This window comes from Papio anubis, chromosome 15, assembly GCF_008728515.1.
Source record: "Papio anubis isolate 15944 chromosome 15, Panubis1.0, whole genome shotgun sequence".
In the NCBI taxonomy this organism is placed as follows: Eukaryota; Metazoa; Chordata; class Mammalia; order Primates; family Cercopithecidae; genus Papio; species Papio anubis.
Window position 1 is genome coordinate 7,606,300 of NC_044990.1, and position 15,065 is coordinate 7,621,364.

Sequence of the window (15,065 nt, forward strand, 5' to 3'; positions counted from 1 at the left end):
TTGAAGAACACAGATCAATTGGCAAAGTTCTGTCTACACCTTGGATTGAATTTTTCCTTGAGAATACTTCCTTTAATCAGCAGAGATGGGTAACATAAATTAAATACTACTACTATTTACAGAAATACTAGTTTGCTTCTTTGATGACATTTTACATAAGCGGCAAGCTGCTTTTCAACTGTTGTGTTGTTATGTGGTTTGAAAATATATTTGATAAGTACAATGGTTATCATTAAAGAAGAAAAGTTAAAAATAAGATGAAACATATTCTATGATCAGTTTTACTAAAATTTATCTCATTTCTAGAGTACTTCTCTTTCAGAGGATATATTTTTAAATTATAAATTCAAACATTTTCTCGTTACAAATAAAATTGTTTGACAATTAAAGTTTAAACTTTATAGGGTCAGAGAAAGGAGCTCAAGTGTGAATTGTAGCTCAGTGTAGTCTGGCTGGACTAGAAGGCAGCTTCGCATGGGACAGTGAGTTTCAATGTCGGAGTCTTCTGAATAAAGGAAAAAAATCTCTTCCTCAGTGCTTACATCCAAATACTATGGTGTCAAGGGAAAAAAATGAAAATAGCATCACAATTGGGGCATGCAATATCAACTAAATACTTTCAAAGAGAAAGTAACCAAGAATTTGAGTTGCATGTTTGAAATTATGATCATTCATTCTATAAGGCATGCCAAAATAAATTCTTAAGGATATTTACTTGTATTAGTTCTATAATTAGTTTTCATTTTCCGCAATTGAAAATAATTGAAGGAGGACTGAGGAAGAGAAAAAAGCAGAAGTGCTGAAATGAAATTAGGCTATCAGGCTGGATACGGCGGCTCAGGCCTGTAATCCCAGCACTTTGGAAGGCTGAGGCTGGCGGATCACCTGAGGTCGGGAGTTCAAGACCAGCCTGGCCAACATGGCGAAACCCTGGCTCTACTATAAATACAAAGATTAGCTGGGCCTGGTGTAGTCCCAGGCGCTTGTAGTCCCAGCTACTTGGGAGGCTGAGGCAGGAAAATCGCTTGAACATGGGAAGTGGGGGTTGCAATGAGCCGAGATCGTGCCAAAATAAATAAATAAATAAATAAATAAATAAATAAATAAAATTAGAATATCAAAGTTTCTATTAGTCTTAAAGGACTCATGCTTTCTACTCTTCATTTTTACTACATTTGCTTTCCGGGGTGCTTCCAGTGCCTGGCCTGGCCCTCAAGGATTTACATGTTAGAGATAGATCCTTCAAGCCCATTCTCTGGGCTCTTTGGTATGGCCCAGGAATGCTCATAAAACTATCAGCAAGTACTGTAAGTTTGGAGTTTTTCATGCTCCTTCCTTCCTTCCCTTTCATTAAGCATTAGTAATTTGTTACTACAATGTTGTTTGAACCTCACGGAATAGAATGGATGGGGTGATGTGTCATTCAACCTAATTCCAGCACTCGTTTTTTAAAAATCTATATATGGAACACTGATTTTAATCTCGGGATGTTTCTAATATAGCTTCCTTTCAAGTGTTTCACGGAGAAATAAAAGTAGATGTATAAAGGTCATGGAAGAATCTAAAATTAACACAGGGTGGCACATTTGAGCCAACTGATGGGAAAATAGAACGTGAGATTTAGAAAACATTGGGGTGTGTGTGGGAACTGAAACACAAGCTGTAATTCTGTGGTTGGGATTCTTGCTCCTGTCATGGATTTGTCTTATACAGGACACACTTCTCAAGGTACAGTCAGAAGGATTTCAATGGAAACATTGCTAACACATTAAAATGGTAATGATTCTCCAACCTTACAGAATTAATGCTGTGATAGCGTATTTCCTGTGTGTTTTTTCTAACACGGGGTTCCTTCTACTTCCTACTCCGTATCTACAAACCTAACAGTTTGGCAACCCCATTTAGACAATACGAAAGTGCACATTTGCTATTAGCAACTCCAGTTGATGACTCACTTTTCACAAATCTGGGCCAAAACTCGCCAACTAAATTTTATTGTCCTCTATACCCTTCCTTGAGTTAAACAAAAAAATGCAACAAAACAAAGAAAAAAAATCCAACAGGTGCTCCAGCGTGAGTGTGAGCGCTGCCCCACTGACCTGTGGAGTAGCATTGCTGGGCAGGCTACCATGTGACGGTGGATAAAGGGATCACCGCAGTCTAAGCTGGGACTTTAATTTACTTTCTAAAAATGTATACAAAACAAAAACAGTTTTAATTGTAAGGGAAAAAGCACTGCATATAACTCAGAAACAGCAAAACTTCCATTTTGTCACCATCATATGACAGATACATTTTTTTTCAAACCCACAAAAAGATACATTAGTAGATGCTAAAAGTAAAGTTACTAAATTCTCCTAAATTCAAGATATGAACTCAGTAATTTATTTAAAGTATAATATATTACAATTACAACTGCTAATGGGATATGTACCATATATATTTATATATATTATATATATTTTTATATATAATATATATTTATATACATATTTTTTTATATATATATAGAGAGAGAGACTTTGTTTAGTATGTATATTAAAAGTTTTTTCAGTGCAAACAATTGTTTAACAAAGTCTTCATTGTATATGATCACAATCAGTTGGGGGAATTGCATAAGGGTACATATGACATTCACTTGAATAAAGTAGTACTTGTATAGGACTTTCTCATGTTATGTTATGTTATTTATTTACTTTTTGAGACACAGTCTCACTCTGTCACGCAGGCTGGAGTGCAGTGGCACAGTCTCGGCTCACTGTAACCTCCACTTCCCGGGTTCAAGCAATTCTTGTGCCTTAGCCTTCCGAGTAGCTGGGATTACAGGCGCCCACCACTATGCCCTGCTAATTTTTGTATTTCTAGTAGAGATGAGGTTTTGCCATATTGGCCAGGCTGGTCTTTAACTTCTGACCTCAGGTGATCCGCCCGCCTCGGCCTACCAAATTGTTGGGATTACAGGCATGAGCCACCACACCTGGACTTCATTATGTTATTTCATTTCACCCTCGTAACAGGAAACTAGCTAGGGCAAGTATCATTAGTTCTGTTTTTTTGGAGGAAAGAACTCAGGCTGAGAGAGGTGAGCTGGTTTGCATGTGGTTATACAGAGAGGAAGTGTCATAGTTTGACTCCAGGGCTCCTGATGGCAGGTTGGGTAGCACAAGTGCAGAGGTCTATATTTAAAATCTTCTGCATAACTATAAAATTACAAGACAATAAATTTGTTTTAAACCTTCATGGAGAAAATCAGGGAAGTTCTTTTATCATGGGCATGTTTTGATACTCCACTTCCACTGGTTTTGATAGGTTTTACATTATATATGGAGTCAAGTTGCTACTTCATGGTTTGGATTAGCCAGAAACTTCACCTAGCTTTCTCATTTTTCATTTTATTTCCTATTGTATATTTTTGTGGATAGGATATCAAAATAGCACTAGACGTTACCACTGAAATTAAGCTTATAAATTCTTGTGTTAATATCCAGCAGTTAACAGTACATCCTCCTGATACGCTCAGGAAAAAACAAAATGAATTGACATAACCAATGAATGGCATCTTGACATTTTTCTAGTACTTTGTGACAACCAATTTGCTGTCCACTGCTAATAAACTGAGGTAGTTTCCTTATTAAAAATATCTGAAGGCCGGATGTGGTGGCTCATGCCTGTAATCCCAGAACTTTGGGAGGCCAAGGCGGGCAGATCACAAGGTCAGGAGTTCTAGATTAGCCTGGCCAACATGGTGAAACCCTGTCTCCACTAGAAATACAAAACTTAGATGGCGTGTGCCTGTAATCCCCGCTACTTCGGAGGCTGAGGCACAAGAATCGCTTGAACCCTGGGAGGCGGAGGTTGCCGTGAACTGAGATTGGGCCACTGCACTCCAGCCTGGGCAACAGAGTGAGACTCTATCTCAAAAAAAAAAAAAAAAAAAGAAAGAACAAATTAAACTTTCAAGTTTATATAACTTCTTCTAAGTATTTCATTACACTGCTCTCTTATCAATAGCCACACATCACCGAATGTTTTAAAGTACTGCTTATTTCTGTTAGAGAAAAAGAGTTGTAAACCACCTACAGCTACTGCTGTAGTTATAAAAACTTCCTAAATGTTTAATAAGAGACTATTGGTGTTATTGTATAAGCTACTGCCACTCTGACTAATTTCTACATTGGCTTACTTGACTATAAGAGCATTAGGTTTTGGAAAGGAAAGACTTTGGTTTGAGTCTCTCATTTACACTTTTAAGCTGGCTTTGGGTTAATCATCTTATCATCTCTGTTTTCTTTATCTTTAAAATGGAGATAACCACGCTCATCTGCCCAAGAATGATGTTGACATTAGCATATGTCAAAAAGTTTCACTTAATGAAAATTATAGATGTTATTTGTTGTTATTGTTAAATCATACATGAGGAACGATGCCATCTACTTTGTCATTTTCAAGTGCAAAGGGTACGGCTGAATAGATAACATAAGCATATCCACACTCAAGCAGGCAGTGGAAACTGTATTAACAGTCTTTACTCCAAATCAAGATATATATGTGTAAACAGACATGTCAGCAAGGGGATACTTGATATGTTTTTTCTTTTTTAAAAGAATCACAGCTGGGCACGGAGACTCACACCTGTAATCCCAGCACTTTGGGAGGTCGAGGCAGGAGGATCACCTGAGGTCAGGAGTTCAAGACCAACCTGGCCAACATGGTGAAACCCTGTCTCTACTAAAAATACAAAAATTAGCCAGGCGTGATGACAGGTGCCTGTAATCCTAGCTACTTGGGAGGCTAAAACAGGAGAATCACTTGAACCCAGGAGGCAGAGGTTGCAGTGAGCCGAGATCATGCCATTGGACTCCAGCCTGGGTGACAGAGTGAGACTCCATCTCAAAAAAAAAAAAAAAAAAGAAAAAAAGAATCACTATCCCTGTGCCAGACAATAGCAGATTTTTAAGTGTATTCTTTTCTAATTCAACAGGAAAAAGCCACTAGGTCTGAGAACCACTGAGACTTTCCTAGCTCACAGGCTTGTTAGCTTTTGCCAAGGTTCAGTGGGGGTGAGGGGAGTATAAAATGAACAGTGCGCTGATGAGGTCAAGGAATCTTGATAGGTTGTGTGTTTGCGCATCCCCCCCAACTTAAGCTTTGATCTTGCAAAGACAGAGGGAAATACATATTTCACAAAATAGAAACATTCAGTTTTAGCTCTAAGTCTTATACTAGCTTTTGCTTACTGGGATCCCACTTTATGTACATCAGTGATTCCAATCCTCATCACATGCTGTAATCATCTGGGAAACTTTTACAAGCCCTAGGCTGCACTCCGGAGATTTGGATGTAGTAATAATTGGTAGAGTATTCTAATAGGCAGCCAGGATTGTGAACCACCAGTGTGGGCCAGTTTGATGTTCAAGCGGACAGTGCCATCTCTACCATTAGGAATGAATACTCATTATGTTGGAACTGGCAGCTTGAGTAGTCTCTGTATGTATCTCCATAAAGACATAGTTCAGACATTGTCTTTCTTCTGTCTGAATTTTTATTTGAACATTTGAATTACTCCTGGTTCCAATAAACCTAGAATTGGGAGCTGACAGTGTATTTGTAGAATAAACATCCCAGTGCTCATTTTTACAAACAATACCTTATTCTTTCCTTCTATTATTGCCATGCGCTGAGTGATGCTCTCAATTCTGTTTCCTATGTTGCTGTCAGGATCCAGGATAAAGGACTCTTCATTATTGGAACAAAAGTCATACCTATTAAAAAAAAAAGTTATCACAATGTGGCTTTACAGCATGGTTCAGTCAATGCGGACAGGTGAAATGAAAACTTGGTGTAAGTCCTCAGATAACAGAGTCACAAATTTTATGTATGAGTCTTCTTTTCCTTAGGTTTTTTCCTATATTCATCCTCAAAACTTAAAAAATAGCAAATATATTTGGCTCATACTTGAAAAAAACCCCACACTAGTGTGTCACCATATATCCTTGTTCTAAATGTTAATATTAAGTAAAAATGCATAAATTTTAAAATTTAATAGCTAGATTTTAGTTTTTAGTGGAAGTAACATTCAAATGGGAAAAATGAAGTTATGTTAATGAATAAAAACGTCAAGGAAATCATACCATTTTATATCTATAAAAAGCTGACTTTTAATCGGAATATGCAGTTGGATGGCTAATTTTTTCCAGGGCTAATTAAGTGCATATGGAAATAAACATCATGAAACAGTTATTAAATTCAGTCTATCTCTGCTCAAGTTTTGGGGAACTGTTCAAGCTCTCAGGCCTCAAGTGTTTAATTATAAAATAAAGGCATTGATGTTATTTATCTCTGAGGTCCATGAATTCTCTCTCTGTTTTAAACATTTCACCATTTTGCATTCTGATTTTCTGGACTAGAATTTTTTTGAGCAGAAAACTTGCTGGTCTCTAATTTGTACATGTCTTGGGCAGATTCTGCAGATTTTTTAAACCAAGAGGAATTTTATTATTATTATTATTATTAGAGAGAGGGTCTCACTCTGTCACCTAGTCGAGTGTGTAGTGGTGCAATCATAGGTCACTGCAGCTTCGAACCTCTGGGTTCAAGCAATCCTGCCGCGTCAGCCTGTACCTGGGATTATAGGCTAAATGAAATTTTCAAGCTTCATTTCCAGAAAAAAATGAGTGGTTCGTCTTAAGTAGCCAAGAACAGGAATGACTTATGTGAGAGGAAAATGGGAGGCGCAAGTCAGTGAGAAAAAGGGAATGTAATCAGAAAAACGTTCTGTTACTACTCCTCTCTGGTCCTTGGGCTGAGAAGGAACTCCAGAGTGTTAAACTACCGCATCTGCGGGGGTACTTGCCCTGTAACGTCCTCCTGCAGAGTACTCACCACCTTTTAAGTGCTGACTTAATGGTTCTGAGTCCCCGCTGGGCCGACAGCTACTGGACAGGGGACAAATCAACGTATTCACTCTGTCCCCATAGCAGGGCAGGGCCCGAGCATGCCGTCAGCACCCCATAAACATTTGCACACATGCAGACAGGCACAGGTACTGGCATGTTGTTTTTGCTAAGAGTTTCTACTTGTTTTAATTGTTTGTCATTATCAAACATACCGAGAAATAGAGAGAATAGGGTGATATATCCCCATATGCCTGTCACCCAGATTTCATAGTTGTCAAAATTTTGTCACATTGGCTTCATCTATCCCTTCTTTTTTTTCTTCTGTGTTTTTTTATTTATTTTTCAACTTTCTAGCCTGGCCAAATGAAGGATTTATGTATTTAAAACAAATCTCAGACATCTTGTCATTTTAGCCCTATGTACTTCAGTGGGTCTCTCTAAAAAATGAGCAAATTTTTCCAAGATAACCACAACGCTACTTTTACACCTAAGAGAATTAGCAATAATTCCATGGTGGTGTTTGCACCTAAACCATGTATCAGATTTCCCCAAATGTTTTTAAAGATGTCTTTACAGTTAGATTACAAGATTTAAAATTTGAAAAGAATGAATAAAAGGTGACCATTCCTCAAGGAATTTCTGCAGTTTTTACCCAGTATCATCCTTATAATAATCATCAGGTAAAATAAATGAACATTTTAATGCTTATTGATAAGTAAACTGAGCCAAAGAGAAATTATACACTTTCTCCTTTATTAGAAACATTTTAATGACAAAGTTTAAAAGTCATTATATTAGAGTCACTTTGCCCTATTTTTTCTTTATCCATATTCTCCATTTTCTAGACTATAACATCCCCACCTTAATTTCGTGTTAGACTTGCTGTCTTTCAAACACTCATAGTACAGTACTTATATACATGAGTATATATAATGTGCACATATACATGTGTATATACCTAGATTAGACATGCGCATATGTACTTGGGATTGTGACATCAAACAGCTAAAGTTCTCTAGCATCTGGAAGACAAGTTTTCAGATTTTATTCCTTTTCCCCCAAAGCAAGGAAAAAGATCAGGGAGGCCTTAGTCAAAGATCTTAATTTCATACTCCTGGGCTTTAGGAAATGCAAAGAAATATGTTAGAGTAAAGCAAGCCTGGATGTTTCTCAAGGGAAACACAGTCTGCTATCTGAGTTCACTTGGGGCTGTTGACCTCTGACACCCCACACCTCCCCCATCCCACACCCATGACTCTGAGGGCAGTTACTAAGGGCACAAGCCTTAGTATGGAAACTATAGGCCAGACTTATTGCCAGCTCTTCTACATAAAAAGGACAGATTCTGTGGCTATTTTCTAATTTAGGGGCTGTTATTTTTCCCTCTTTGTAATTGGGTCTATAAAAATAGAATGTCATTTAGAAGCCTTACTATATAACGGCACTTGAAAAGAGATTTAGGGGAGGGGAATGTGCCTAAGCCTTAAGAATACATCAAGCTCTTAAGGAAGTAGATTGTGCCATGTTTGAAGATGCAAAGATAATCACTGTGCTGGGAACTGTCTTGAGGGGGGAGGAAGCCGAACAACAAGAGGAAAGCAGCGTTCACTCCTGATTTCGCACAGGAAGTCCACAGCACCTCCTGCCAAAGCGAGATAAGAAAGCTCCCATGCACTATTCTGGACAAGGCCACTGTTATCAGCCTCAGCTCGGCGCTGTCCTCTCTTTGCTCCAAGCCTTGGTCCCTTTCCTAATGAGCTATAGGACTCCTACCTCCATTTGCATACAGCATGCCAAGTACAATGGCAGGGAGGTATTTATAACCCCTGAAAGAAAAACAAAAAAAAATATGGGCTAAGAGTGTACTCCATGTCATCTCTGCTGATTGCTCTGGACCTGAAACAACTTAGTTTCGGACTAGAGATTGATACAAATAAATTAAAAGAAAGCAGCCAATTCTGTTTCCAACACAAGGAGCTAGGGCCTCATGTGTGGTGTGTCAGCCTTCTACATTCCGAGTGGGAGCCGTCTGTGGAACTCCCCATCTGGTCTAAGTTACTAGTCTTCTTCTCTTGACACATTATGGGAAACCGCCACCCTCTATATATGCAGATGACACTACTGACCTACATGCTTTGGGCTGATTTTCTTGTAACGGTGATGAATTTGCCTTATTCCCACCACACTCAAAAATATTTGGCTTCTCTGTGACCAAAGACAGATGAAGGCAGTCTGGGGCCACAGAAAAAGGCAAAACCAACACAGAGGTCAAACCTACAATCTTTCTTTCTTCCTTTTTTTTTCCTTTCTGTCACCCAGGCTGGAGCGTGGTGGAACAATCTTGGTTCATTGCAGCCTTGACCTCCTGGTCTCAACTGGTCCTCCAGCCTCAGCCTTCCGAGTAGCTGGGACTACATGTGTGTGCCATCATGCCAGGATAATTTTTGTATTTTTAGTGGAGATGGAGTTTCACCATGCTGCCCAGGCTGATCTTGAACTCCTGGGCTCAAGCAATCTGCCTGCCTCAGCCTCCCGAGGTACTGGGATTACAGGTGTGAGCCAATGTGCCTGGTCAAACCTACAGTCTTGACAGTATGAGTGCTGGCAGAATTTGTTCTCAGTTCTGGCTCATTTCAGAACCTGTGCACTTGACCCCAACACCATATGTAACATGATATCCATGTACTACCATCATATGACAAGAAATTATTATGCTTCAGTACTTCTTGGATATAGTAAGAAAAGACATCTCAAATATTCACTATACAAACACCATTACTATGTTGAGGAGTCCATGTCTTTATTTTTTTTTTTAGCTCCTTTTGCATAACATGGTCAGTCTCCTTCCAAAATTTGCTAAACATCTCTCATCTTACACAATCAAAATATGTTGAATGACCAGTGCATGCACAGTCTGCAATTACAGTTTATATTACAGTTTCTATGAGAGCTCACTTTGTCACCCTGCAGTTCCTAAATTCAAGACAGGTTCCATTCACCTTTTCAAATCCAACACTCACGAAACGTAATGCACAATGCACTCCCAAAGGTACCCCTTTGTTCACCTGTGCTTTTTCTTAATTGCTGGTTTTTAACAATTCTTATTTTTAGATTTTCTTCATTCCTCCTGCCTTCCTCTCCCCTCCCCCTACTTCAAGCTCAGAGCCAGTACTTTCTTTCCTTAGGGGGATAGACTGTCACATCTGGTGGAATCAGAAAGGAAAGCCCAGCTGGGTGAGCGTTAGCTGTGATAGTAAGTACTTGGGTTTTCTTTGAAGTGGTTCTCTTGTGAGAAAATGATCAATTCTCTTGGAGTATTGGGTGGGATGGTTCAACACTTCATTTAGCCTTTCTAGAAACTGTCCATCTGTTTAGTGCCTGTTATGGTACCCAAGACTCCTGTAGCAATCCAGTATAAAATTCTCATTTCATAAATGATTTCCTGCCAGTTTAATAACCACATTGATTCTAGAAGGTCTGCTCTACAGCCTTAGTCTTAAGACACACAGATTTGTTTTTAAAAAGGATCCTCTTTCAATAAATGATATTAAGCTGGCATTTCAAATCTCTGTTGTGCTCATATCTGATTCTTGGCTGCTTGAAGGGAAACAAGTTTTGTGAGCTGCTACTATGTGCTACTAAAGCCTGGGCTAGAAGCAATACACATTTTGCCTTAATTAGTTCTCACAGTCACCCTATGAAGCAGGTATTATGATCCTTATTTCGTAAATCCTTTTATCCATAAGGAAACTGAGACTCTGAAAAATCAAATGCTTTGCTCAAGTTCACAGGGAAAGGAGCAGAATTAGGATCAGAACCCAGACTCTCCTCTTTTCACCATCCCAGAGCTCTGTCCATCATGTAGGGTGACTTCTGATCCCAAGAAACCTCCCCAAACCTTTCCCACCATGGGGGAAGTCTGGCTCAGAGTCACCTGTTACAGAGGAAAACTCGGGGGGACCTCTAAATTCAAACCAGCACAAAGTCAGACACTAGCAAAATTAAATGTTTGTTTTTAAGAGGGAGAAAGAAGATGTACCTGTCTATTGGTGGACAAGGACAGGGGAAAGGGGCAGAAGACTACTTTATAGTTACATTTTTGGCATAAATTCTAGTTTGTTTTGGTCATAAACATGCTTTGATGGTGAAATTATAGGAACTCTTTGCCTTCTACTGGCTGATACATTTTATCATTAAAAAAAAATCTGGCCAGGCGTGGTGACTCACACCTGTAAAGCATTTTGGGAGGCTGAGGTGGGTGGATCACCTGAGATTGGGAGTTCGGGACAAACCTGACCAACATGGAGAAACCCTGTCTCTACTAAAAATACAAAAATTAGCCAGGCATGGTGGCCTGTAATCCAGCTACTGGGGAGGCAGAGGCAGGAGAATAGCTTGAACCTGGGAGGCGGAGTTTGTGGTGAGCCGAGATCGCACCATTGCATTCTAGCCTGGTCAACAAGAGCGAAACTCCGTCTCAAAAAAAATAAAAAATAAAAAATAAAAAATAAAAAATCTTACAACAAAATAAAACCATCCAATATTTATCACAATTTTTTTCTCTCCTTGGTAACTTATTTTTGTCTGCATGATCAAGGAGCATGTTCTGGGATGAAGCTGGCCTGTTTTATTATAAACTCCAATACTAGAATGAGTGCCCCGGGGACAGGGGTGTGGGTGAGTGGTGATTTGAGTACCCAACACCCAGTGGTTGCCTATTTGAGACGGAACCATTGTCTGGGAATGAATGTTTATATAAATGTATAATGAAAGCACATTTAATTTGGCAACAAAAAGGGTCTAGAAAGTTCTACGAAGTCTCAAGACAGTAATCTCCCTCTCCTTTTTTTTTTTTTTTTGGATGATGAAATCTGAAGACTTGTGTGAACTCTGCTTATCTGTTTAATGAGATTTTACTGCACGTGCTAACTGTGATTAGAATCTGTTTGTAAAGAATATTGAATCATTTCAAGCTAGGAAACAAAAGGATAGAGGAGTAATGAAAAGCAAATTGAAGCTGTAAAATGTCTTTAAAAAAAATAGGAAGGAAAAAAAAAAGCTCATCTGGAACCCTGCCAGAGGGCACGACCAGGGCTGGTCTCCATTATGGCGGCCATCCTGTAGCAGGGCCTGATGTAAACATTCTTCTGCTACTGTGGGTGTGTGTCAAAACATTAGTGATTGTGTGTCTGAGCCATCAGATTAACAGAATCTGCAAACACTATCTTTTCCCCTCCTCTCTTTCTCTCTCTGTCTCTCTCCCCCTCTCTCCCTCTCTCTCTTTCTTTCTTTTTTGAGACAATGTCTCAGTGTGTCCCCCAGGCTGGAGTGCAGTGGTACCATCCTGGCTCACTACAACCTCCGCCTCCCAGGTTCAAGAGATTCTTCTGCCTCAGCCTCCAGAGTAGCTGGGATTACAGGCGTGTGCCACCACGTCTGGCTAATTTTGGTATTTTTAATAGAGATAGGGTTTTGCCGTCTTGAGGCTGGTCTCGAACTCCTGACCTCAAGTGATCCACCCACCTCGGCCTCCCAAAGTGCTGGGATTACAGGCGAGAGCCACTGCAGCCGGGCACGTTCTCTTACAACAGATGAAACAATATAGGAGAGCGGATGCTGGCAGAAAAAGGCGTAGCATTGGAAGGAGTGTTTAGACAGAATGGTTCCTGCTCCTCTTGCTCCAGGAAAAGGGCCTGGGCCTTCAGGGTGGTCACAGGGTCAGGCTGAGGGGATCCTGGAGGAGTGACTTTCTTGTGCAGTGAGAGACCTTGTGACGCCTTGGAGCCCATACTGAAAATTACTTCTTGCCTCAATGGAGAAGGGGGAGTGGAGAAGAGTTTCGGGGGTTGTGGACTTCGGATCGGCTCCCTGGACAATGGTGGAGGGGATCCAGCGTCCTGGGCCACCTCTGTTTAGATAAGAGCTTTTCCGTGAGCGTCTTGGCTCACGCTGCTTCCTGCTCTCGAGGGCCCTGTGGTCCATTCACACTCAGAACATGGCCCTTCTTCCCAGCCTCTGCTTTTCCTTCCTCCTTGCTCCTTCTGCTGGCTTCTAGAGTGAGTGCCAGCAATCTCCCCGCCCCCTCCCAAGCCAGACACTCTCTCCCTCCCAGCTCCCCGCTCTCCTTCACACAGTCCAGGGCCAGGGGATCCTCACGGGCCTGCACGTGGGTAACTGAGAGGCTAAAAGAGTGGGTGCTTACTTGGCTACACCCAGATAGGGGCCTCACAGAGGACACCTGTTTTGTTCATTCACTTTTCTTCTTACTGAAAGAATAGTCGGTGAGGAAGTGTGATTTGAGAAATAAGAAATCTTTAAGAAAAAATTAGGAGCGCCTACAAAAAATATCCTTTAACACATTCAAGAAGGAGGCTTAAAATAGTAGCTGCAGTTACTCAGTGGAGAATATTTTAAGCTATCATTATATTTTGTTCTCACGAAAAGGAAGCGAACAACTTACTTCTTATTTAGTGGTCAATACTGAAACATCCAGAAAGCTTTTGGGAGTGGAGGTAGGGAATCACAGGTTAGCATAAGGAACATAGATTTTAGAGCTAGTCAGACCTGAGTTGAAATCATGGTTTTATAACATTCCAGTTATGTAACTCTGGATGTCAAAAACCTGACTACAAGAATCGTAGTCACAGAAGATTGCTCGGAGAACTTAGCAGTCTTGTTGATTTCTTGTATCATTCTAAAATTTTGTCCTTAGATCACACCAGCCCACAAAATCACTTTTAATAAATTCTGCTTTGGCGCTATGGCATTGGCCAACATTGAGGGATGTTAGTTACCAGACCTGACACTCACTGTGGAAGAAGTGTGGTCAGGGAGTTTGCCTACTATTAGTGTCCCACAGCACATGAGAGAAGAAATCACTTCTCTTGGATCTCAGTTCTCTGAAAGGTATCTTATGAGCCCGTTAATCTCGCAAATGTTTGTTTCACTTCTCTTTCTTGCTCTTGACAACTGGAAAGTAAAGCCTGTGGGCCGTACCTCCATACTGGTCTTACCCATTTTTTCACTTCACCAAGGCTGCTTAGTTATGTATTGTCCTTTTTGTGAACTACCTCAAATTCTTTGGGAATGGATGTGTTCTTAGCATAACCAACTCAAACAAGCAACCCCAAGCTACCATGTTTTACTAGTTTTATTATAGGCACTAAAAACGCACACATAAGGGAAATAATTTAAATAAAGAATTGAAAGAAGATTGGTTTGACATCAGCAAATATTAGGGTGATACTAAATGTGTAACACGCTTAGCACAGTGCCTGGCACACAGGAAACAAATCATTAATGTTAGTTGTCAGTTTATTATCTGATTTCATCCAGAGCTACTTACGTACACAACGGGACTATGTTTTATTCATCATTATAGCTTTGGTGCCTGGCCCAATCACCTGGGAAGTAGTGGGTGAGCAACACTTGTCTTTTGCTCAGTTAACTCCCTGATGAGAAGAGTGGGTATTGCCAAAGAATGGCCAGATGAGATGTGGACCCAACCTCACATCAGATGTCAACCCTACCTCAGATCAGATGTCAACCCTGCCATCTACATTTATCTCAAGTGTGCCGAAAAAGGGGCTCTAGTGACTGTCAAATGACCTCACACGCACACCTGACCTAAGCACGATGTCACCACCATCAGCACCTCTCAATTCGCAATGATGAATATTAATCGATACATGGGATCTGCCAGGGCCCTGACTAACCTCAGCACAGCAGTGTCAGCACCTGACAAACTGATAGTCATGGACATTTTCAACTCAGGCAAGGATGCTGACATGCAAAGCAGTGTCATCAAGTCTAATGGCAAATAGGAAACTGACTGGCAATGGCCTCCTCTTCTTGCCTATCTTCAAAGATAGGCAAAAATATTGGCTTGTTAATAATACCACCATTTTTGCCAGGCATGGTGGCTCACACCTGTAATCCCAGCACTTTGGGAGGCCAAAGCGGGTGGACCACCTGAGGTCAGGAGTTTGAGACCAGCCTGACCAACGTGGAGAAACCCTGTCTCTACTGAAAAAAAAAAAAAAAATTAACCGGGTGTGGTGGCGCATGCCTGTAATCCTGGCTACCTGGGAGGCTGAGGCAGGAGAATTGCTTGAACCCGGGAGGCGGAGGTTGCAGTGAGCCAAGATTGCGCCATTGCACTGCAGCCTG

General features: G+C 40.5%; 1 protein-coding gene across 2 annotated transcripts in view; it reads right to left on the reverse strand.

Annotated features, from left to right (window-relative positions):
• Nucleotides 1-15,065, reverse strand: part of FLT1 (fms related tyrosine kinase 1) — a 195,665-nt gene that overhangs the window by 100,368 nt on the left and 80,232 nt on the right. For both annotated transcript variants that reach the window (XM_003913719.5, XM_009191695.4), the window contains exon 11: nucleotides 5,648-5,762. In XM_003913719.5, the coding sequence (XP_003913768.1) occupies nucleotides 5,648-5,762 (115 nt within the window). The remainder of the gene's footprint in view (nucleotides 1-5,647; nucleotides 5,763-15,065) is intronic.